Source organism: Xenopus laevis, chromosome 4S (genome assembly GCF_017654675.1).
Source record: "Xenopus laevis strain J_2021 chromosome 4S, Xenopus_laevis_v10.1, whole genome shotgun sequence".
In the NCBI taxonomy this organism is placed as follows: domain Eukaryota; kingdom Metazoa; phylum Chordata; class Amphibia; order Anura; family Pipidae; genus Xenopus; species Xenopus laevis.
This window is the reverse complement of record NC_054378.1, coordinates 124,115,317-124,141,536: the sequence shown is the minus strand read 5'-3', so window position 1 is coordinate 124,141,536 and position 26,220 is coordinate 124,115,317. Positions and strand designations below refer to the sequence as shown.

Genomic DNA, 26,220 nt, shown 5'->3' with positions numbered 1-26,220 from the left:
AATGGATTTTCTTTTTGTAATTAACTTTCAAATGGAATTAAAAGGGCAAATAAAACGTGTTGCAAGATATGAGTTTATTAAGTCAGGCTGGAAAATTTCAGTTCATGGAAGGAAAAACATTAAGGGTAAGGCCACACGAGGAGATTCGGGGAGATTTTGTCGCCTGGCGATGCGTTTTCTATAGTCGTCCGAAGTTGCCTCACTGAGGCAACTTTGGGCGACTATTGAAAACGCATCGCCGCGTGTGCATTAGCGCAGGCGACTTTTCTTTGTAGCGTATGGGCAAAAACGCTGAGGCAGTTCGGGGAGATAGTCGCTCAAAAGACGAGGCGATTAGTCGCCAAAATCTCCCAGAATCTCCTCGTGTGGACTAGCCCTAACTGGGCGAGAATAAAAGGGGCCGTTACACACTCATTCTTTTATGCAGCCCAGAACATCACAAGAGCAGATATAATATATAAAAGGAAGTTAAAATAAAATCCTGAGCAGAATAAAGAAGAGAGGGCTCTGTCTGAGAGAGTAAAGAAGAGAGGCTGCGGGGCAGAAGAGAAATGTTGGAATGTGGTGAAATTAGCTAAAAGTGGTCAATTTCAGCAATCTGGTTGCTAGGGTCCAAATTACCCCAGCAACCATGCATTGCTTTAAAAAAGGAGAGGGTTTAAATAGAAAGAATATCCCCCTATTTGAAAGCTGGAAAGAGTTCGAAGGGAAGGCAAATAATTCAAAAACTCTAAAGAAATTAAATGAGACCAATTGAAGAGTTGCTTATTATGGGCCATTCTACAAGTCACTTAAAGGTGAACCACCCCTTTAACTTTTCTTGGCACAGGATCCTTATTAAGTAGCACTTTGAGATGTGTTTAACCCTTTCTGTGTCCCGTCTCAAAGTGCTGCCAAAGAACGACCAACAAGTCAGTGCCGTAGATTCTGTGCTTCCAGGTTGCAGGGAAATCCACAGGGAAAATGGTGGTAAATGGGACCAGTGTTGTTAGTGGAGTACCGCAGGGCTCTGTACTAGGTCCCTTGCTTTTCAACTTGTTTATTAATGACCTGGAGGTGGCCATTGAAAGTACTGTTTCTATTTGTGCAGATGAGACTAAATTGTGCAGAACTATAGGTTCCATGCAGGATGCTGCCACTTTGCACAGTGATTTGTCTAAGTTGGAAAACTGGGCAGCAAACTGGAAAATGAGGTTCAATGCTGATAAATGCAGGTTATGCACTTTGGCAAAAATAATATAAATGCAAGTTATACACTAAATGGCAGTGTGTTGGGAGTTTCCTTAAATGAGAAGGATCTTGGGGTCTTTGTAGATAACAAGTTGTCTAATTCTGGGCAGTGTCATTCTGTGGCTACTAAAGCAAATAAAGTTCTGTCTTGTATAAAAAAGGGCATTAACTCAAGGGATGAAACATAATTATGTCTCTTTATAGGTCCCTGGTGAGGCCTCATCTGGAGTATGGGGGCAGTTTTGGACTCCAGTCCTTAAGAGGGATATAAATGAGCTGGAGAGAGTGCAGAGACTAAGTGCAACTAAACTGGTTAGAGGGAGGGAAGAGTTAAATTATGAGGGGAGACTGACAAGGTTGGGGTTGTTTTCTCTGGAAAAAAGGCGCTTGTGAGGGGACATGATTAGACTTTACAAGTACATTAGAGGACATTATAGACAAATAGCAGGGGACCTTTTTACCCATAAAGTGGATCACGTACCAGAGGCCTCCCCTTCAGACTAGAGGAAAAGAAGTTTCATTTAAAGGAACAGAGTAGGGGGTTCATCACAGTCAGGACAGTGAGGTTGGGGAATGCACTGCCGGGTGATGTTGTGATGCTGATTCAGTTAATGACTATAAGAGGGACTTGGATGATTTCTTGGACAGACATAATACAAAGGCTATTGTGATACTAAACTCTATAGTTAGTATAGGTATGGGTATATAGAATTTATGTGAGAGTAGAGAGGGGTGTGTGTATGGATGCTGGGTTTTCATTTGGAGGGGTTGGACTTGATGGACTTTGTCTTTTTTCAACCCAATTTAACTATGTAACTATGTAACTGCGGTAACCCGTAGCACAGAATGGGTTAAATAAATGGAGAAAGGTGTTATCTTTTTTTGATACAAGGCATACATGAAAGAGGCAAGCCGGGAGTTGCTTGTTAAAATACAGCATGTAATGGAATGTAAGTGCATCGGCTTTACCTCAACTGCTATAAATCATTACGGAGTTAAGAGGATGAGCAAATTGTGTTTTATTGGCCTTTCACATGGGCCTAATGGGCATTCGCGAGCGTCGGCGCATGATGTCATTGGGCTGCTGGAAAGGGATCTGGGCAATTTACACGAGCCAGGTAATGGCATGACGTGGGCTGAGCTGCCCGTAGGAGGAAACCATGGAAATGCAGTGGAACAGGGAGAGGAAAGGGGGAGCAATGCACAAATCCCATATGGAGAGGCAGAATGATTCCCGACAAGAGCCAAAAAATAAATGAGAAATGGAGCACAATGCACCAGTACTTACCAGAGCTCATCCCCCCTCCTTTAAAGGGGATTTAAACCCTTCAAAATATTTGTGCCCAATGAAAGAAAATGTCATTCTAAGTAACCAGTATTTACGTGTGTATTTGCATAGTTATTATTGGGTGCGGCCTCAATGTTTACATTGGTTGGAGTACACGACAATTTCAGACGCATCGCATTTATAATTGTAACCCCTATTGTCTGTAAAGAACGACCCAACCATGGGAACCAGCCCTTCATGGAAACCAGTACGGCCAATCCTGCTGATTTTTACTGCAGTGGCTGTAGAGAGGGAAGGAGCATGAAACAGGTGATGCCCCATTTACACCTTATTTAATGTGGAAATGGAAGGGAAGATAAACGTCGCTGTTTTGTTTTGCCTTGTCATTGAGTCAATTGAATTTGTTTAATGGGATGATGCATACGAATGTTTCTGTATCATACATGATAATGATAAGACCCATTATGAAGAATGATTCCCCTTTTCTCTGTAATAATAAAACAGTCGCTTGTACTTGATCCCAACTAAGATATAATTAATCCTTATTGGAAGCATTTCATTTCAAAATTATTTTCAAGGAGACTTATGGTCTCCAAATAACGGAAAGATCCCCTTTTCCTGAAAACTCCAGCTCCTGCTTCCCAAGTTCTCGCTATGCAATATGGCATCAATCCCTTCGTCCTGACCTACATTATTCTACCTTTCTCATTACCCACCCAAAGCACCAACACACAGGGACCCGTATTTAATAATACAGGTATGGGATCTGTTATCCAGAAACCCATTATCCTGAAAGCTCCAAATTGCAGGGAGCCCATCTCTTCCATTAAAATCAAATTGCTCAAATGTTTAAAAATGATTTCCTTTTTCTGTGTAATAATAAAACAGTAACTTGTACTTGATCCCAACTAAGATATAATTAATCCTTATTGGAAGCAAAACCAGCCTGTTGGATTTATTTAATGTTTATATGATTTTCTAGTAGACTTAAGGTGTGAAGATCCAAATTACAAAAAGATCCATTATCCATAGTATTCTGGATAACAGGTCTCGTACTCACACAGGCGCGTGTAGGCGCCAAACGCAGGTTGAGACGCAACATGCTGCATTTTATCTTGTGTTCGGCGCCTACTTGTGCCTGTGTTAGTACAGCCCCATTGAAAAGAACTTAATGTGTCTATTCCTGCACTCTGAACGCAGAAAAACGGAACGCAGGGGAGCGCAGCTTCAACCGCTCGTCAGTAAGAGCCCTAAAACTACCAATGTCTCAAGGATCACTAAAAATAAAAAAACAAATGTCCAAAAGTGCTCAGCGGATCATTCGAAGCAGGTGCAGATTAAAGCATAGACTTAGTTTATAGTCTAGGGGCCCAGTGTGATCTGGGACCTTTCTAGCATTTTATCATTTCTATTTTCTTTTATTATTTCTTTTAATTTGCACTGTTGGGTCCAGTCGGGAGAAGAAGGCAGGCAAGTTGTGTGTCTATTATTTCTTTTAATTTGCACTGTTGGGTCCAGTCGGGAGAAGAAGGCAGGCAAGGTGTGTGTCTACCTGCGCCCGGTTGCAGATCCTGGGACCCACTGTCAAAAGGCGAATCCAGCCCAGCAGTAGTGTAGAAGGGGGGCTGTGGATGTAGCCTAGGGGCCCTACATCTCATTAATCCACCAGTAATTCTGAGTGCGTTCATCATTCTTTTGGGTTCAGAAGAAGAGAAAGTGGGGAGGGCAAGAGGACTTTACTGGCAGGCAAGTCTATGAGACGTACAACACTAAATGAATTCTGGTATGTGGGTATATTAGGGGGATACACAGCAGTTTTGGCATTCAGATAAGAGCCATTGATAAAGTGAATTTTATGTTTCTCCTCTCAGCAGGTAAGTGTATTTCCAGTAAAAGATGTAATGGCCTCCTCCTTTGCATTCGTATAGGGCCCCATCCCTCCAGTCTCTGCATTTATTCACATTCCATGTTTAGTGCTGAGAGGGGACACACAAAGCAGTTGCTCGGGATTCTTTCTCTTAATGACGTTCAGCAATAAACTAACGAGGAGAGTATTTCACCACCACTGGCTTTTAGGCCTTACTGGGGTTTCCTCCCGGATTTTGGAAGGGCTGTCAGGGTGAAAACTGCCTGTCTGGATTTCCTAGACATTGCAGTCAATGGCATGGCCATCAGCCAATCGCTGATCTCATCGTCATCAGCCCCGCCCCTGAGCTAATTTAGAAAAGGTGGCAACCCTAGGCATGACCCCACCCCCAGTTGCTTTGGAACCCACTGGGGTGCAGTTTGGGGATCTTTGCTTTAGGACAGGGATCCCCAACCTTTTGATCCCGTGAGCAACATTCAGAAGTAAAAGGAGTTGGGGAGCAACACAAGCATGAAAAATGTTTTTGGGGTGCCATATAAGTGCTGTGATTGGCTATTTGGTAGCCTGTATGTGGATTGTCAACCTACATTGAGGCTCTGTTTGGCAGTGCACCTGGTTTTTTTACAACCAAAACTTGCCAAGCCTGGAATTCAAAAATAAGCACCTGCTTTGAGGCCACCAGGAGCAACATCCAAGAGATTGGAGAGCAACATGTTGCTCACGAGCTACTGGTTGGGGATCACTGCTTTAGGAGATAGATTTCCAAGCTATGGCTCTAACACCATTCCTGTATGGCTACCAGTTTGGATGCATGCTGCAGACTGTTGTGCCTTTAGGTCAGCCACGCAGTACAGATCTAACTGCTAAATAACCAAGTACAAGATGTGCAGTTACATTAAGAAGCTGCACTACAACTGGGGTCTAAATCAGTGGAGCAGCCTTAGGTACCTATGAACTGTAGTGGGATGATTTATACAACAATATGTTATTTAAAGGATCTATGTTTTTATCCAATTACCTTGTTACTACCCAGGGAATTTGCCCTCTCAGCCCTAATAACATAAACAGTGCTGTAAATATAATTCTGCTCCGGCCAATGTTCCCTTTTATTCTATATCTGTACAAATGATTTATTCGTGACGTTTCTGTAACCTTCCCACCCCCCACATTTTGGCTTCCCGGGCTCTTTGGTGACATTACTCACAGTACAAATAGCAATTCAACAAGCAGTTCAGCCTGACCTGATCTTCAGGGGTCAGAGAATAAGGAATAGGCAGGAACGGCCCGACTGGTTTCTGATTAACTCGACTCCTATTCCAGTATATAAACTGGTTCTCGGTGACAAATCAGGGTGATGCGGCTTTGGCCGTCCATCTTTCCCATGTTGGATTTTATCATCCTGGAGCTTCCAGTATTAATGTTACAATTGTAAAAGGTTACCTGGATATTGGCCAGAGAATCCCCGAAATATCTTATTGAATGAAGGGAGGTTGGATAGAAACAGCAGAGACAATTTTTAGCATCTTGCTCCAGGTTATATGGTCTTTGTCTGCTCCAGCTGATACAATATGGCATTGCTGTGATATTCCCGAAGCATCAGAAATATAACTATTTAATTTTCAGCTGTTTATTCTGCATAACAAAAACTAACATAACCATAAAAAGGAACCCAATCAATAGGCTTTTTGGTTGATAGGGGTAATACCCCTAAGAATAGAAAGGCAACCCCCTCATATAATTCAAAGGGAACTCTGGGTTCCAAAACAAAATTTGATAAAGAGGCCCAACATAACAAAGAAACCCCTAATACACCCATTACAGTTAACTGTTTCTTTAAAAAGTATGAATAAATGACATTTTCTATGCTGAAATCCAACAGTTCTTCTCTTTCTGCATCATTTGAAATCCTGGCAGGGAAGGAGGGTCTAAACACTGATGTTACAAATTGTACCAACTACTCCACAGCTTACAGACAGCATGCAGGAACTACATAACCCACAATGCATTGCACTGGGATGTCCTGTTCCTTATCGAAATCACGTGTGCAGGGAATTGTGGGGTTTGGAGGATGCAGGCTGAGGAAAGATGGCTGCTGATACAAAGTAACAGTAGTCAGCCAGCTCAGCAAAGTAGTCAGAGAGATCAGCAGGAGAGCAGGGGGTTAGGCTTAGGGAACTGTTCCAAACCATTAAAAATCATGAGAAGTCTGCATATTTTTTAATTGATGTATATTGCAAAGTTGTTTGAAATTATGTTTACTTTTCAAAAAAACTTAAGTTATGTTTTTTTGGCGTTCCCCTTTAGAGGAGAAGGAAAGCTACTGAAGCAGTTTATTACCAATAGATTAGCCACAATAGTGCAAGCTATAACACTATATTTATTCTGCAGAATGCTTTACCATACCTGAGTAAACTGCTCTAGAAGCTCTCTCTGTTTGTTTAGGATAGCAGCTGCCATATTAGCTTGGTGTGACATCACTTCCTGCCTGAGTCTCTCCCTGCTCACTCATAGCTCTGGGCTCAGATTCCAGGAGGGAGGGGGAGGGAGAGAGGAGCAAACTGAGCATGCTCAAGCCCTAGCCCTGGAGGTTTAAGCTGAAAACAGGAAGTCTGATACAGAAGCCCATGAGTACACAATAGAAGGAAAGAAATGTGCTGTTTCTTTTGACAGAGGACTCAGAGCAGCATTACTTTGAGGGTTTACTGGTGTATTTACAGTGTCGGACTGGGCCGGCGGGACACCGGGAAAAACCCCGGTGGGCCCCGGGCTCTTGTGGGCCCCGCCGGCCCAGATCCGCTACTTAGTGGGGCGGCGCGACCCCACTTTGTTTGGGGTCGCGGTATAATAGAGTAACTGCGCATGCGCATAAAGGTAGCGCCGCGCGCCTGCGCACAAACACGGCACCGCGCGCATGCGCACTAGTCCCCTAAAGCACTCCGGAGCTGTAGCGGCGGCCGGAGGGGGGCCCTGGGGCAGTAGCCCTGGTGGGCCCCACGCCTCCCAGTCCGACCCTGTGTATTTATATAGACCTTTCTGATAACGCTTACTTAGTTGTAGCCTTTCCTTCTGCTTTAATTGACTAAAGGATACGACGGTGCTAAAAGAAGGAAAAAAAGTGTGTCTCACCTTATAATTGGTGTCTTGCTCCCCTTTTCCTGCGGAGAAGTGTTTGCGCAACTCACTACTAGTGTGGGAATGTACAAGTACCACCTGTGTGACGTCATTGCAGGTGCGGAGAAAGTATGCGTGCCTAGGGTGTGGTATGACTGACAGCTGTGGGGTGGGGTATTATTATTAATTTTGCTGCCTTGGCTGTAATATCCCCCTGTGTTTCTCTGGTCCCTACCTAAGCTCGTCAAATAGATACACTATACAATAGAAGGAATGTTCTGTCCATACAATGAGCTATAACTCAATTCATACATGTGTATGAATACAGACACGCTGAGAAAGAATGTCCTCTGCACACAGTAAACCCTCAAATTCTACTGTCTAAGGAAAAAACCACATGGCAGCTCCATCTCATGCATAAATATAGATACACAGAGAGAAAGGCTGTTGTGTGAGTTGTGTCCCCTGATTGTGCAGCCCAAGAGAAAACAAACAGGAGATCAATGAGAATATTTTCCCATCGACTTATACCTGCTGCTCCATCCGTCAGAGGGAACAATGGCACCGCGGGGGTGATTGGCAGGAAATTGTCTCGTTAACGTTAACATGACGAAGTACAGAAATTAAAAATAGAAACCGTGTGTTATTTTAGGACAATGGGAGTTCCTTACCTCCACCGATGCAACGCCAGCCCCGGGCACTGATCCCCACAAGCATTACACGGCTGTCCCCTCTCTGGTTCAGCAAAGGCGTTTATCTGGGTTGGGGGAAAATGACAGAAATCAGCACTGGCACTGCATTAAATTCATATGTCGTAATAGAACAAATATATTCGGATGGTCACAATAGACCCGTGTAACTGAAACAGAGATAAATACTGGGGGTCATTTATCAACACTGGGTAAATTTGCCCATGGGCAGTAACTCATGGCAACCAATCAAATTGTTGCATTCATTGTTCTACCTGCAGCTGGCTAAAGAAAGCCACTCACTGATTGGTTGCTATAGGTTACTGCCCATGAGCAAATTTGCCCAGTGTTGATAAATGAGCCCTGGTTGTGTTACATTGCATCTACAATCCTGGGAGAATATTTCTGACCTGGACATGAAGGATCACGGCATCACCTATAAACTGCCTACAAGTGACATCCATCAAAAACAGGTGACCTCTCACATGGCTCCTTGTCGCCCTGTACAGAAAGGATACGTGGGAGCCCTTTTTAATAGTGACGGGTGAATTTTGGCTATGCCGAAAATTTGCGAAACTATATTTTTTCACCCGTTAGAGTATACGGGCATCTTTTTCACTCTGAAAACCTGGCTAAAATTTCACTCATTACTATACAGGTATGGGATTCTTTATCTGGAAACCCGTTATGCAGAATGCCCCGAATTCCAGCAAGGTCATCTTCCATAGACTCAATTTTAATCAAACAATTCACATTTTTAAAAATGATTTCCGAAGATAAAAAGGAATCCTCATCGGAGGCAAAACAATCCTATTGAGTTTAATGAATGTGTAAATTAGAGTTTAATTAATGTGTAAATTATTTTATAGCAGACTATGGAAATTCAAATTACAGAAAGATCCCTTGAGAAAACCCCTTGTCCCACGCATTCTGGATAACAGGTCCCATACTGGAGACATGAGTACACTTTAGAAAAGGCACTTGCTAGTAGGCAGAGGCTTTATTCCCAGAGAGTATTTCCAAATCAGCAGCCAATTAGACCAGAGGAATGCGAGAAGCTGGCCAGCTATTGGTCTGCCCCTATCCCTCCTACAGCCACCCACATATGTGTCACCTCTTGTGTTCTCTCTATGCAATATATCCCTTCATCCTGACCTACATTATTCTTATTAGCCAGAGCACCAACACACAGGGACCCTTATTTAATAATACAGGTATCTGTTATCCAGAAACCCATTATCCAAAAAGCTCAGAATTACAGGGAGCCCATCTCCCTTACAATCTCCATTACAATCAAATAGCTCAAATATTTAGAAATGATTTACTTTTTCTCTGTAATAATAAAACAGTAGCTTGTACTTGATACAAACTAAGATATAACTAATCCTTATAGAAGCCAAAACTAGCCTATTGGGTTTATTTTATATCAAAATTATTTTGAAGGAGACTTACAGTCTCCAAATTACGGAAGGACCCCCTTATCCAGAAAATTCCAGATCCTGATCATCCTGGATATCAAGTCTCATACCTGTACAGTTTGGAACCAGTGCTGTAATTCTAAGCAACCAATAAGCAGTGGGGTTTCATTGGCCTAGACCAGTGTCAATTCTAATAAAGGAACTGATTGGTTCCAATAAGAAGCTCAACTGAATTCTGATGCAGGGAAATGCTCTTAAAGTGAAAGTATCATTAGGTACAAACGTATCATGGTTATGCTGAGCTGCAAGGGAAAAGGGGGGCACAGTTTCTATAGAAACTAGAAAAGTAAACAAAATGTTCTGCAATAGAATACTAATCTAACCTCCCCCCCAACTGCTCAACATTACAATGATAATAGTGAGTCACAAACTCAACTCACTAGCCCACTCGTTGTATATTCTCCTGCTGAAGGACAGGAGCTTCCACCAGTGTATCATCACTCACCCACACACAATCTCTATAATAAATAATATCAGTCAACTCTCTGGGGCCGCATATCATCATATATACACATATTCCTAAATAGCCACTGGGCACCCTAATCCTGAGTAAATATATATAGATTCATTCTGAACTCCAACATTTAAAAATCACAAAAATCTCTATTACAGCATAATCTAAAACATACAACCCCTATGGCCTACACTATTACGTAGACTTGGGGAAAAACTCTAGTTGGGGATGAAACTCCTGATAAAGAACAGTGGCCAATACAACTACTCCTACTATACCTGCTATCCCAGAGACTATTATCCACTGTTACTATAGACACCGTCTCTCCCTACTATACCTGCTATCCCACAGTCACACTCCCTTCCCAGAGACTATTATCCACTGTTACTATAGGCACCATCTCTCCCTACTATACCTGCTATCCCACAGTCACACTCCCTTCCCAGAGACTATTATCCACTGTTACTATAGACACCATCTCTCCCTACTATACCTGCTATCCCACAGTCACAATCCCTTCCCACAGACTATTATCCACTGTTACTATAGGCACCATCTCTCCCTACTATACCTGCTATCCCACAGTCACACTCCCTTCCCAGAGACTATTATCCACTGTTACTATAGGCACCATCTCTCCCTACTATACCTGCTATCCCACAGTCACAATCCCTTCCCACAGACTATTATCCACTGTTACTATAGGCACCATCTCTCCCTACTATACCTGCTATCCCACAGTCACACTCCCTTCCCAGAGACTATTATCCACTGTTACTATAGGCACCATCTCTCCCTACTATACCTGCTATCCCACAGTCACACTCCCTTCCCACAGACTATTATCCACTGTTACTATAGGCACCATCTCTCCCTACTATACCTGCTATCCCACAGTCACAATCCCTTCCCACAGACTATTATCCACTGTTACTATAGGCACCATCTCTCCCTACTATACCTGCTATCCCACAGTCACACTCCCTTCCCAGAGACTATTATCCACTGTTACTATAGGCACCATCTCTCCCTACTATACCTGCTATCCCACAGTCACACTCCCTTCCCAGAGACTATTATCCACTGTTACTATAGGCACCATCTCTCCCTACTATACCTGCTATCCCACAGTCACACTTCCTTCCCAGAGACTATTATCCACTGTTACTATAGACACCATCTCTCCCTACTATACCTGCTATCCCACAGTCACACTCCCTTCCCAGAGACTATTATCCACTGTTACTATAGACACCATCTCTCCCTACTATACCTGTTATCCCACAGTCACACTCCCTTCCCAAAGACTATTATCCACTGTTACTATAGGCACCATCTCTCCCTACTATACCTGCTATCCCACAGTCACACTCCCTTCCCAGAGACTATTATCCACTGTTACTATAGCCACCATCTCTCCCTACTATACCTGCTATCCCACAGTCACACTCCCTTCCCAGAGACTATTATCCCACTGCTAGAACCATGCACAGAGCCCCTACAGACATCTCTTGGACCCCTTCACATTAGAGCAAACTCAGCAGAAAACATAGTACAATATGAACTGGTATTAACCTTGAATAGGAAAACATCTAACATTTTTTCATACTGATGTAAAATAAAGAGAGATAACTGAAAAGAAAATCCTATACTCTCTGGTTAAGCTGCTGCATAGAACTATATAAAGTTTTTCCATAATTTTCTTGGCTCTCTGTTGCTGCCAAGCTCACAGTCCCAGTGGTATTGCTGCAGTTGGGCGTTTCTGTGTTGTTCTAAGGCTGCACATTTTCTTTTTTAGAAACGACATTATATGATATAGGATGCAATACTTTTTTATTCCAGTGTCACTGATAAGTACAGTCCTGCTGGGGGATTCAGGGTGTCGTGGTGTCATTTGGAGATCATTGAAGATTAAAGGCAACTACAGCTCCAAAGAAAAAATATATAGTTGGTTGCTATGGGTTACTAGAACTGGAGACACTTTGCAACATAATATTACAGCGCCACTTATTTCATCATTCCATATAGTTTATTTGTTATGTCAATGAACTTATTTGCACTCTGTTACCCACAATCCCTCTATGATACTAAATGTTATAATACTGAATTCTATGGCTTTTAAAAGGAGACATTGGCCCTTAACTTCCCGTCCGTGTGGGAAATACCCTCTTGATTTATAAAAAGGGTCTCTTATTATGCATTGTGCAGAGGGGAACTTATTGCACCTCTTCGGCCCCTTAACCCAAACACATTTTCCCTCGGGAAAACAAATGAACGTTGGATAAATAATTAATTAGTGTCTGCCATGTGTATTTAAAGGAACGGTATCCTGTTTATGAGAAGGGATTATTTTCTATTTACTTTGTGTATAAGGGACATCGGGCTGAGCAGTTACTGATTTCAATATCAATCTATGATCTGTAATGTGTTTCAGTATTAGGTTGTGGGGACTCTAGCGCTGCCATCTTTTAATACTATTGCTGGGTAAAGTCAACCTTCTTTAGGATTTCTGCCCTCTGTGGGCTTTGAAGTGTAAAACGGAGCATTCAGAAGAAAAAACACATGGCCTTGCTGTATATCAGCTCCTACATATATAATAACTACAAATATGCAGATATAAATATGTATAAATAAGTTGTGTGCTTTGCAAACAATTGGAAAATCTAGCATCTGTGGCCACTGCAGTCCTCATGCTGGGTTATACAGATAGCTAGAATCTCAGCTGCCATAAAGCAGGACAGGACTGCTGCTTACAATGGGGATCAGATAGGATCTGTGCAGCCACTGGGACAGAATGTTCTGTTATACAGATAGCTAGAATCTCAGCTGCCATAAAGCAGGACAGAACTGCTGCTTACAATGGGTATCAGATAGGATCTGTGCAGCCACTGGGACAGAATGTTCTGTTATACAGATAGCTAGAATCTCAGCTGCCATAAAGCAGGACAGGACTGCTGCTTACAATGGGGATCAGATAAGATCTGTGCAGCCACTGGGACAGAATGCTCTGTTATACAGATAGCTAGAATCTCAGCTGCCATAAAGCAGGACAGGACTGCTGCTTACAATGGGGATCAGATAGGATCTGTGCAGTCACTGGGACAGAATGCTCTGTTATACAGATAGCTAGAATCTCAGCTGCCATAAAGCAGGGCAGGACTGCTGCTTACAATGGGGATCAGATAAGATCTGTGCAGCCACTGGGACAGAATGTTCTGTTATACAGATAGCTAGAATCTCAGCCATAAAGCAGGGCAGTCAAGACAATTGATTCTTTATTAATAATATAAATTGTTTGTATGGCCAGATAGAAATGTTATTTTTGATGATAGTGTCCTTTTAAATAAAATGTTTGGGGTAACACTATGCATGGAATCAGATGATTCTCTCGCTACATATTTGCATTTAATATATGTGTGTGGGTGGGGGGTTGCCATTATATTTCCCTCTGCCAAGTTTGTTTCTAACAGAATAACAGAACAGAACGCTGGTACATTATGTCATGAAAATCATTTATATACGGCCGCCCTCAGCTTTTAACAGTTTATGAATGCATATTAGAAAAATTGCTCGAATTGCATTTTCTATAATTCTACAAAACACATTTTTTTTGGGTGGAGTTTCCCCTTTACATGAAAAATGTTCCTTATAAATATGTAATAAGTTCCCCACAACGCGCCAGTAAATGCAGTAAATGTGCAATACAGCGAAGGACGTCAGTTTCAATCTTTTCTGAAATAAAACATGTGAAATTGGTTAAAGCTCATTTCTCTCTAAATATAGAGCTGCGAACCGTTGCCAGACGCCCCCTCCTTCCAGGGCTACGGAATAACTCGGGAAATTACTAATAATAAACTAACAGCCCACGGGGAATAATAACAGAATATATGGATATAATGCACAATATTCATGTAACAGGGTGTCATTCAATATAAAATACATTGTATCAGGATAAATACAATTCTTATTCTGGGATGGAGCCTGTTGCACCCACAGCCCAGGCACGAGGAATCGACTGTTCGGGTGCAGGGAGTTTGTTTACAGCAGGATAATGTGATGAAACTAAGAATGGTGCCGGCTGAATTATTGAGGAGTGGGGTATTGTGTGCGGCTTAATGACTTTAGCTGGGAATGTTCTGTATCCCAGAGACACAGAGACAGGTGCAGCACGTCTCCCCCCACCCATCATAATGCTGGGATCCCACAAGGACTATGCAGGGGTGTTCTAAGGAGATCAATGAGGAGTATTGATGGGCGAATTTCTCCCGTTTTGCTTCACTGAAAAGTTTGCGAATTTCCCTTAAAGTTTGCGAAACTGCGAAACATTTCCGAAAATTCTGTGAAATCTGAAAGTTCACGAAAAAATTGAGCATTTCGGATGTTTTCACTAAAAAAATCAAGCATTTCGAATGTTTTCACTGAAAAAAACGAGCAATTTGGACGTTTTCACTAAAATCAAGCAATTGAAACGTTTCACTAAAAATCGAGCAATTCAAAAGTTTTCACAAAAATATGAGAAATTCGAAAGTTTTCACTAAAATCGAAGCAATTCGAACATTTCACCCTAAAATCGAGCAATTCGAACGTTTTCACTAAAATCGAGAAATTAGAACGTTTCACTAAAATCGAGCAATTCGGACGTTTTCACTAAAATCAAGCTATTGAAACGTTTCACTAAAAATCGAGCCATTCAAAAGTTTTCACAAAAATATGAGAAATTCGAAAGTTTTCACTAAAATCGAAGCAATTCGAACATTTCACAAAAAAATCGAGCAATTCGGACGTTTTCACTAAAATCGAGCAATTCGAACGTTTCACTAAAATCTAGCAATTCGAACGTTTCACTAAAAAAATAAACAATTCGAACGTTTTCAACGTTTTCATGGAAAAAAATATCAATTCGAACGTTTTCATGAAAAAAAAACGGTCAATTCGACGTTTTCACGGAAAAATCGTGAAAATAGTGAAATCGTGAAAAGTTAAGCCAGCGAATTTTCACCGGCAAATTTTTTCAAGAGATTCGCGAATTTATTCGCCAGTGGTGAAACACGGAAATTCGCCACGAATTTGTACCAGGTGAATTTATTCACCCATCATTAATGAGGAGACATTTAGGGCAGAGACAGAAGAGAAGATTCGGGGAGATTTAGTCGCCCGTCAAGAAATCTGCACTTCCTCGGGCGACTAATCTCCCCGAACTGCACTCAGAGCGATTTGTTTTCGGAAGTCGCCTGAAGTTGCCTTTCAAGGAAACTTCGGGCGACTTTGGAAAACGAAGCAATGAGAGTGTCATCCCACTGGCGATTTAGATTCTAGCCAGCAGGGAGGCAGAGATAAGTCGCCTGAAGAAGAGGCAATTTGTCGCCGGGCGACTAATCTCCCCGAATCTTCTCATTTGTCTCTGCCCTAAGAGAATTTGGGGCGTAAGTACAGAAGAAGCAGACCCTGCAGCTGCAGGGGGGCCCAGGAGGTATAAGGAGCTCCATGAACCCCAAATAAAGAAGCAATTTCAACATATATTGGTAAAACAGGGCACCCTCTGGATATGGGCCCTAAAATTAATTTACTGTGGGACCCAGTAATATTTAGTTATACCACTGGTTTGAAGAGTCTGAGAATTAAATGACCCAGAAACTTAAAATGAAAAGTTTATTGTAGACATGTTGGGGGGGATGCACTGAGCAGAACCTCCAAGTACGTCACGTTTATAACAAAGATGTAATAATTTGGGTAGCCACTGAAGGTCAGGGGGCTCTGCACTGGGTGCCACAGAACCTTTTAGAATGACAGACTTATTATTCATATATTAAACCATTTGGGAAATGAGAAGTCAGGAGCTGCAGAAGCTCTTAGCTGTAGGGTTATATATATATATATATGTGGGTGAGCTGCAGCCAGTGGAGTAGGGGGATACAGAACATACTAATACTAAACATTATGTGCCACAGCAGAGGCTCTTACAATCCTATAATTAATTGAAACCCATTGGGAGTGGGATCTGTGAACTTTGTGGGGGTGTCACTGATGAGTTTGTATCCCAGAGGTGCCCCCATATGAAGGTGAGTTTGTATCACACGCAGCTGCTGCAGAACCTCTTATAAAGACAAGTCCGTGGCCAATACTCACAGATCTGCTGGAAGCCCTTCTCCAAGAGCCCCTGTTAAACATGTCCAATGTAGGAGCTCCGGGGCCCCCAGTGCAGTCTATGGACTTCCCGAGCTTCTCCTCTGGTCTCTCCTCTCTCTCCGCCCGTCCCGGTGTCTCCGGATTCCTGAGCTCTCTGTGCCGCTGCCTCGTACTCTCTGCGCTACCTGCGCTCTCCCCCGCACTTACTCAGCTGCGCTCTCATTGGTTGCCCTTCTCTCGCTCAGCTCCCATTTATTTCTCCCATCAGTGAAGCCGGGGACACTCAGCTTGTTCCGCCCTCAGTCCGGGGCAGCGCAGGGAGGGCGGGGCTCTGAGTGGAGAATGCTCCTCCCACTGCCAGGGAGTATCTCTGACTGTCACTTGTGCACCTGCCTCTTTACTGCATGTCTGGGACACTTCATTACTTTTACTCTTTATAACACTCAATTCCTATAGACACAGCAGCTCCTGTCACTGTGACCCCCCTGCAGCCCCACAACTGCCCAAATTTTCAGCTCTTTGACCCTCCATTAGTGGCACCAGGGGAGAAAGTACAGAGGAAGCAGACCCTGAGGCTGCAGGGGGGGCCAGGAGGTATAGGGGGTCTCATGAGGCCCAAATAACGAGCAATTTCAATATATATTGGTAAAACAAGACAATCTCTGGATATGTTGGTAGGGTTGCCACCAGGCCGGTATTTAACTGGACTAGCCGGTAAAACAACCGGGGCCAGTATTACAAATTTACTGGCAATGTAGCTGAAGGCAAATTTGTAATACCCCTAACCAGGGTCGCCATCAGGGGGGGACGGGGGAGAGTTTTAGGGGGCCCGAGGGTAAGGATTACCGGGCCCCCCATCTTTCTGAGAGCTGCTGACTTCGGGAAGGCATGGACGTTTAAGGGGCCCTGGCCACCAATTTTCTTATAATGTGGGGGGGGGGCTGGCCACCAATTTTTTTCTAATGTGGGGTCCTGGCCACCAATATTTTTTTTGTTTTTTTACTGTGTGGTGGGGGGCTGACCTGTGGGGTGGGGATGGCGGACTTGTAGGTGGGGCTTGCGGTGGGCGCAGCCAAGGGGGCCCAGGAAATTTTGTTGTATGGGGCCCTGCCATTTCTGATGGCGGTCCTGCCCCTAACAAAAGCCATTGACCCAGCCCCAATCTGCTCAAAATTTACCATTTTGCTTCCTTCTTGCCATCATGTGATGTGTCTCCGCCCCTTTTTACATCCTTCCCACCCCTTTTACATCACGGCCCGCCCTTTTTTTCCCACCACCACCACCGGCCGGTGGAAATTTTATTAAAAAGTGGTATCCCTAGTTAGGGGCCCTCAAATAAATTTGCTGTGAGGCCCAGTAACATCTAGTTAAGGGATGCAGAGAATCCAGGATTCAGTTCAGGATTCGGACAGGATTTGACCTTTTTTCAGCAGGATTCGGCCAAACCCTTATGCCCAGCCGAACCGAATCCTAATTAGTGGCTGGAGGGACATTGCGTACCTTTTTTGTCACAAAACAAGGAAGTAAAAAATGTTTTCCCCTTCCCACCCATAATTTGCATATGTAAATTAGGATTTGGTACGGTATTCGGCCGTATCTTTCGCAAAGGATTTTGGGGGATTCGAAAATAGTGGATTTGGTGCATCCCTAATCTAGTTACTGAGTGGCACATCCTCCCTCCCCATTAGTGCAGAGCATAATCTACATAATGACCTTCAGGCAGTGGGACAATAAGGCAAACGAGACTCCATGACTTTTTTAATAACGTTGGAAAATGGGGAAAATCTACACAGGGTCCCTCCTAGGCTACTGCTGGGTCCTGATGCCTGCAGATTAGTGATGTGCAGGTTGAGAAAACCTTGACTTGAACAGAACCTGCACCGGCTGGACCAGTGCCCGACTTTCCTCCTCGATTTACAGACCCGCACTGAAAATTTTGCTGTACGGGGCCCCATGATTTCTAATAGTTGTGTGCTTGGGGGTGTGCAGAAACACCTGCTTGGGGGTGTTTCTGCACACTTTCACAAGCACCCGTATATACTAACTGTAGGAGAGGCCTTTGGAGGTCTTACAACCCCTAGAAAATGTTTACTTTCAAACAAGGGATTTATAAATGCTACCTGTTGCATGGTTGCCATGGGTTACTAGACCCAGCATGGATTACATTACACCATCTTACTTTATCTCTGTAGTTAGGGAGGTGAAAGGTTTGCGAAACAGTTTTCAGGGATAAGATCTATAGACTTGTGTTTTGAAGTGGAACTTCACCTTCTTGAATGATCATGTGGTCTTTATCCATTGTGAATTTTAAATGAGCTATCTGGTTGTTTGTTCTCCTGCTAGATATTATCTTGTTGCTATGGCCTCGCTTGCCTTAGCATCCAGGCCACGGATTCGATGGCAGATTTGGGAGATGAATAGAGGATGCAAACAGAGACAGATAAGTGACAATTAATCCTACAGATCCAGGCTCAGAATTAATCTGATCGGTGGTTGCATTTTACCTTTCAGGTTAGAATTTTAATTTAAAATCTTATTCTAAGGGGAAGTTCCCCTTTAAAGGAAAGTCATGTTATTTATGGGACTATGGATGAAGGATGCAGGTGCATATTTTCCAGCCCGGCTTCAGATTTCCGTGGGCAAGAATCCCACCCGTCATTAATGTACAGAACTGTGTCCCTATGAAACAGCGTTACCATAACAGCGAGGACTGTGATATTCAGAGGGTGCCATTATCTCACTCCTGCTTTGCCATGGCATTTTCTCCTGTTAATAAAATTTGTAAAAGGCCTTTCATGTTACTGCCAGAGGGGGAGGAACACTGGCACAATAACTGTCATTTGCAGAACACGGTGACACGGGCAATGAAAGAACATTACAGTTCTGTGCAGGGATGTTTACTTACCCTTTAAATTACAGCAGGAAAACAGCAGATTGTTGGTGGGAGACCCATCTCAGGGATTGCCAGATGGAATGCATAAATTATACCAGGGCAATAGAGTTTAAATTGTTGCCTACCTGCAGAGCTGGAAATCAACTCATAATCGTCCCGTGTGCCAGGCCCCTTTAAGGGGTTGTTCACCTTTGAGTTATATTTGAGAATATTGTAGAGACTGATATTCTGAGACATTTTGCAGTAGGTTTTTTATTCTTTATTGTTTGTTGTTTTTGAATTATTTATCTTTTGATTCAGCTGCTCTCCAGTTTGCAGCCTCGGTAGTCTGGTTGCTAGGGTCCTAATACCCTAGCAACCATGCATTGATTTGCATGAGAGATTGGAATATGAGAGGCCTTGAATAGAAAGATGAGTAATAAAAAGCAGCAATAACAATACATGTTTAGCCTCACATAGTATTTGCTTTTAGATAGGGTCAGTGACCCCCATTTGAAAACTTGAGTCAGAAGAAAAAGGAAATAATGAAGACCAATTGCAAAGTTGCTTAGAACGGGCCATACAAAGGGGTTGTTCACCTTCCTTGTTCTCCATAAACAAAGACTTTTTTTCAGTTGTTTTCCATCTTTTATTTTTTACCATTTTCCCAAAATGTAAGTTTAAAGTTGAATGTTGGTGTCTCTGGTGTCTTAGTCTGGCAACTCCGTGATCCAGGAGCATCTGAACTGTAACAATTTGCTCCATTAAGTTGATCCATTTCTCAGCAGCATCTGTGGAATATTAGCAGCTATTGTATTCATTCTGACAGCTGCCTGTAATGAAACTCAGGGATTCTGCTCAGCAGGGACGAAGATAAGAAATGGATCAATTAAATATATCAATTTAGAACAGTTAGGGGCAGATGTATGAAGGGTCGAATATCGAGGGTTAATTAACCCTCGATATTCGACTAGGAACTAAAATCCTTCGACTTCGAATATCGAAGTCGAAGGATTTAGCGCAAATCCTACGATCGAACGATCGAACGATTATTCGTTCAATCGAACGATTAAATCCTTCGAAGGATTTTAATCCAACGATCGAAGGAATATCCTTCAATCAAAAATTCTTAGGCAAGCCTATGGGGACCTTCCCCATAGGCTAACATTGAGTTCGGTAGCTTTTAGCTGCCGAACTAGGGGGTCGAAGTTTTTTTTAAAGAGACAGTACTTCGACTATCGAATGGTTGAATAGTCGAACGATTTTTAGTTCGAATCGTTGGATTCGTAGTCGTAGTCGAAGGTCGAAGTAGCCCATTCGATGGTCGAAGTAGCCCAAAAAACACTTCGAAATTCGAAGTTTTTTTAATTCGAATCCTTCACTCGAGCTTCATGAATCGGCCCCTTAAAGTGTCAGCGACCCCCCCCCCGAGCTGCTTTAGAAGGTGAAAAATTACACTTCAATATTAGAAAAATTTTCAAAAATAGAAAATAATTGGAAAAAGTCTTTATTTCTGGTGAACTATCTGGGTCAGGGCACACGCTCAGATTCGGGGAGATTAGTCACCTGGCCACAAATCTCCTCTTCTTTAAACTGCCTCCCGCCGGCTAGAATTTAAATCGCTGGCGGGGTGGCACTCGGAGCGATTCGTTTTCCGAAGTCGCCCGAAGTTGCCTCGCGAAGAAGCTTTGGGCGACTTCGGAAAATCAAGTGATCCGAGTGCCACCCCGCCAGCAATTTGCATTCTAGCCGGCAGGAGGCAGTTCAGGGAGATTAGTTGCCCTGAAGAAGAGGAGATTTGTCGCCGGCGAATTATCTCCCCGAATCTGATTGTGTGCCCTGACCCTTTGAAGGTGAACAACCCCTTTAACAGAGACACAAGGGCTGATTTATAAAATAGGTGTTGAATTGTACAAGCACAGTTGCTGATAACAACCAATCAACAGTTTGAACAGTTCGGAGGTGAAAGCAAGGACCTGATTGGCTACTATTGTGGTTGTAAAAGGGTGCACGGGCACTTCCATTACAATGCAATTATGATCAGGCCAACAAGATTATTTGGAAACAATGGAGTCTATGGAAGACAGTGGGGCTCATTTATAAGTACAGGGCAAATTTGCACCTGGGCAGTAACCTATGGCAACCAATCAAATGTTTGCTTTCATTGTTCAACCAGCAGCTGCCTGTAAAAAGCCAGTTACTGATTGGTTGCTATGGGTAATAACCACCCAGGTGAAATTTGCCCAGTGTTTCTAAATGAGCCTGTAATTCAGAGCTTTCTGGATATCAGGTTTCTGGATAATGGATCCTGTACATTATCCCCTATTAATACCCCCATTCTTTGCCATGTTCTTGCCTTACAGTATACACTAACCAACAATCTTAGCCCCTCTCCACTAACACTATCTTGTCTTATTATAATACTATCATTAGAAGGCAGTTAAGACAATGTACATACTGCAACTTTTCTTTTAGTAAAGATTAATCAGTGAGGTGCAACAGATTCCCCTTCCTCAACCCAATGCTAATGGCAAACTGGGCTTTTTAACTGGCACTGCTGTCTGGATGAAAACAGAGTTTAATGGCATAACTTGGCATTGGCAGAAGCCATATGTATATGTAGAGATACTGTATATAAATATAGATATATATACAGAGAGAAAGAGAGAGCTAATGGCTGCGTTACACATAGAAGCAATACAGTAAGTGCGCGCCAGGGTTGCTGGAGAGACAATTATATCCCCATTATGTTCCCTTTCTTTGGAGCTGGAGGTTATTCAGGAGAACGGCACGACCCAGTGAAAAGAGACTAAATTTAGCAGAAATGACACTCCTCTATGTGCCACCCCCACAATAACATTACAGAAATAACCCGCTCACTTCCGGGCACGTTGCAGAGAATGGTGGGCACAATGGCGTTCTTAATGCTGAATAAGCCCCTCGTATTCTTGGCGATACACTCTCTTTATAGCATTGAACAAGTGCAGAATTAAAGAAGTAAAACAGCAAATCTCAGCACATGGGGTTCTGCCATGGAACTTGGGTCTCTGGTTCATGAAATGATAATGTACTGCTGCTTGGGGACGGACCGGGCCTCCTAGTCCCCAACAGAGAACCCGAGAGTGCCATTTTATATAGATACAGGTATGGGACCTGTTATCCACAATAGTCAGGACCTGGGGGTTTCCAGATAGTGGATCTTTCCACAATTTGGAAAATACCTCCAAAAATAATTTCCAAAATATCTCCAAACCTCGTCTACTAGAAAATCAAGTAAACATTAAATTAACCCAACAGGCTGGTTTTGCTTCCAGTAAGAATTAATTATATCTTCCTTGGGATCAAGTACAAGGAACTGTTATATTATGGTAGAGAAAAAGGAAATTATTTTAAAAATTTGGATTATTAGGATAAAATGGTGTCTATGGGAGACAGCTTTTCCATAATTCGGATCTTTCTAGATAACGGGTTTCCAGATAAAGGATCCCGTAACTGTTTATAAACCAAAGGTGAAAAAGTAAAGGGCTGATGAGAAGTGACCAAAGCTGGAGCCAATTGGGAAATCCTCCAATGTTCTGGCAGGTCGGACCGACTCTGTATAAGGCTTGGGATTTAGGGGGACGCTAATAAAACCCCTCAGTGACTAGGGATGTAGCGAACGTCGGAAAAAAAGTTCGCGAACATATTCGCGAACTTGCGCAAAAACGCGAGCGGTTCGCGAACGGTTCGCGAACCCCATAGACTTCAATGGGAAGGCGAACTTTAACATCTAAAAAAGACATTTCTGGCCAGAAAAATGATTTTAAAGTTGTTTAAAGGGTGCAACGACCTGGACAGTGGCATGCCAGAGGGGGATCAAGGGCAAAAATGTATCTGAAAAATCTGCCTGTGTGTGCTTGGAAGAGATAGTGTAGGGGGAGAGCTGTTAGTGATTTCAGGGACAGATGATAGTAAGTTTGCTGGCTAGTAATCTGCTTGATACTGCTCTGTATTGGAGGGACAGAAGTCTGCAGGGATTTGAGGGACATTTTAGCTTAGGTAGCTTTGCTGGCTAGTAATCTACTGTTCTCTTTAAACAACTGCCATACGTTGACCTTGTAGGCATTGTTTGCCCAGTTTTTTTGGACGCAGCCACTGAAGCACAGTTGCCATAAAAAATATGCCATATAAATGCTGAAAATAGTAATTTTTCGCCATACGTTGACCTTGTAGACATTGTTTGCCCAGTTTTTTTGGTTGCAGCCACTGAAGCACAGTTGCCAGAAAAAATATGCCATATAAATGCTGAAAATAGTCATTTTTTGCCATACGTTGACCTTGTAGGCATTGTTTGCCCAGTTTTTTTGGTCGCAGCCACTGAAGCACAGTTGCCAGAAAAAATATGCCATATAAATGCTGAAAATAGTCATTTTTTGCCATATACGTTGAGTCAACGTATGGCAAAAAATGACTATTTTCAGCATTTATATGGCATATTTTTTCTGGCCTCTGTGCTTCAGTGGCTGGTCGTTGACCTTGTAGGCATTGTTTGCCCAGTTTTTTTGGCCGCAGCCACTGAAGCACAGAGGCCAGAAAAAATATGCCATATAAATGCTGAAAATAGTCATTTTTTTGGTCGCAGCCACTGAAGCACAGTTGCCAGAAAAATTATGCCATATAAATGCTGAAAATATAAATTTTTTTGGTTGCAGCCACTGAAGCACAGAGGCCAGAAAAATTATGCCATATAAATGCTGAAAATATAAATTTTTTTGGTTGCAGCCACTGAAGCACAGAGGCCAGAAAAATTATGCCATATAAATGCAGAAAATATGCATTTTTTTGGTCGCAGCCACTGAAGCACAGTTGCCAGAAAAAATATGCCATATAAATGCTGAAAATAGTCATTTTTTGCCATACGTTGACCTTGTAGGCATTGTTTGCCCAGTTTTTTTGGTCGCAGCCACTGAAGCACAGTTGCCAGAAAAAATATGCCATATAAATGCTGAAAATAGTCATTTTTTGCCATATACGTTGAGTCAACGTATGGCAAAAAATGACTATTTTCAGCATTTATATGGCATATTTTTTCTGGCCTCTGTGCTTCAGTGGCTGCGGCCAAAAAAACTGGGCAAACAATGCCTACAAGGTCAACGTCGTTGACCTTGTAGGCATTGTTTGCCCAGTTTTTTTGGCCGCAGCCACTGAAGCACAGAGGCCAGAAAAAATATGCCATATAAATGCTGAAAATAGTCATTTTTTTTGGTCGCAGCCACTGAAGCACAGTTGCCAGAAAAATTATGCCATATAAATGCTGAAAATATAAATTTTTTTGGTTGCAGCCACTGAAGCACAGAGGCCAGAAAAATTATGCCATATAAATGCTGAAAATATAAATTTTTTTGGTTGCAGCCACTGAAGCACAGAGGCCAGAAAAATTATGCCATATAAATGCAGAAAATATGCATTTTTTTGGTCGCAGCCACTGAAGCACAGTTGCCAGAAAAAATATGCCATATAAATGCTGAAAATAGTCATTTTTTGCCATACGTTGACCTTGTAGACATTGTTTGCCCAGTTTTTTTGGTTGCAGCCACTGAAGCACAGAGGCCAGAAAAAATTAAACCAGTAGGGTTTGCACCCTAGTTTGTAACGGTGGCGGAGGGAGGAGGACGCTAAAGGACAGCTGTGTGTGGAGTCATGAGGCTTGAAGAGAAGGACAGCTGCATAGAAGTCAGAACAAGTCTTCCGGCGTGCAGTAACCCTCCGAGATCCACCCCTCATTCATTTTAATAAAGGTCAGGTAATCGACACTTTTGTGACCTAGGCGAGTTCTCTTCTCAGTTACAATCCCTCCTGCTGCACTGAAGGTCCTTTCTGAGAGCACACTTGAGGCTGGGCAAGACAAGAGGTTCATGGCAAATTGTGACAGCTCTGGCCACAGATCAAGCCTGCACACCCAGTAGTCCAGGGGTTCATCGCTCCTCAGAGTGTCGATATCTGCAGTTAATGCCAGGTAGTCCGCTACCTGCCGGTCGAGGCGTTCTTTGAGGGTGGATCCAGAAGGGTTGTGGCGCTGCCTTGGACAGAAAAACATTTGCATGTCTGACGTTACAGACTGGCCAAAGGGCTTTGTCCTTGCAGGTGCGCTCGTGGCAGGATTACTGGCACCTCTGCCCCTGGAATGTTGATGAGTTCCTGAAGTGACATCACCCTTAAAAGCATTGTACAACATGTTTTGCAGGCTGGTTTGTAAATGCCGCATCTTTTCGGACTTGTGGTATGTTGGTAACATTTCTGACACTTTATGCTTGTACCGAGGGTCTAGTAGCGTTGCGACCCAGTACAGGTCCTTCTCCTTAAGCCTCTTGATACGGGGGTCCTTCAACAGGCATGACAGCATGAAAGACCCCATTCTCACAAGGTTGGATGCAGAGCTATCCATCTCCGCTTCCTCATTATCAAGGACTGCATCATCCACGGTCTCCTCCCCCCAGCCACGTACAAGACCAGGGGTCCCCAAAAGGTCACCACTAGCCCCCTGGGAAGCCTGCTCCTGTTGGTCCTCCTCCTCCTCCTCCACAAAGCCACCTTCCTCCTCTGACTCCACTTCTGGCACCTCTCCCTGCGTTGCAGCAGGTGCCTGGGTTCGTTCTGGTGATTCCGACCAGAAATCGCGCGCTTCCAGCTCCTCGTCACGCTGGTCTACAGCCTCATCTGTCACTCGTCGCACGGCACGCTCCAGGAAGAAAGCGAAGGGTATTAGGTCGCTGATGGTGCCTTCGGTGCGACTGACCATATTTGTCACCTCTTCAAAAGGTCGCATGAGCCTGCAGGCATCGCGCATAAGCACCCAGTAACGGGGGAAAAAAATCCCCAGCTCTGCAGATCCAGTCCTACCACCCAGTTCAAAAAGGTACTCGTTGACGGCCCTTTGTTGTTGCAGCAGACGTTCCAACATAAGGAGCGTTGAATTCCAGCGAGTCTGGCTGTCAGAAATCAAACGCCTGACTGGCATGTTGTAGCGCTGCTGAATGTCAGCAAGGCGTGCCATGGCTGTGTAGGAACGTCTGAAATGGGCCGACACCTTTCTGGACTGGGTGAGAACGTCCTGGAATCCTGGGTA

The 26,220-nt window shown here is 43.3% G+C and overlaps 1 protein-coding gene across 1 annotated transcript in view; it reads right to left on the bottom strand.

Moving 5' to 3' along the window:
- prickle2.S (prickle planar cell polarity protein 2 S homeolog) overlaps nt 1-16,479 on the bottom strand; it is a 251,230-nt gene extending 234,751 nt beyond the window's left edge. Inside the window, exons 1-2 of the mRNA XM_018261496.2 lie at nt 16,244-16,479; nt 8,168-8,253 (exon numbers count right to left, since the gene is read on the bottom strand). Coding sequence (XP_018116985.1) covers nt 8,168-8,253; nt 16,244-16,285 — 128 coding nt within the window. The 5' untranslated portion in view covers nt 16,286-16,479. The remainder of the gene's footprint in view (nt 1-8,167; nt 8,254-16,243) is intronic.
- Nucleotides 16,480-26,220: the final 9,741 nt, after the last annotated feature.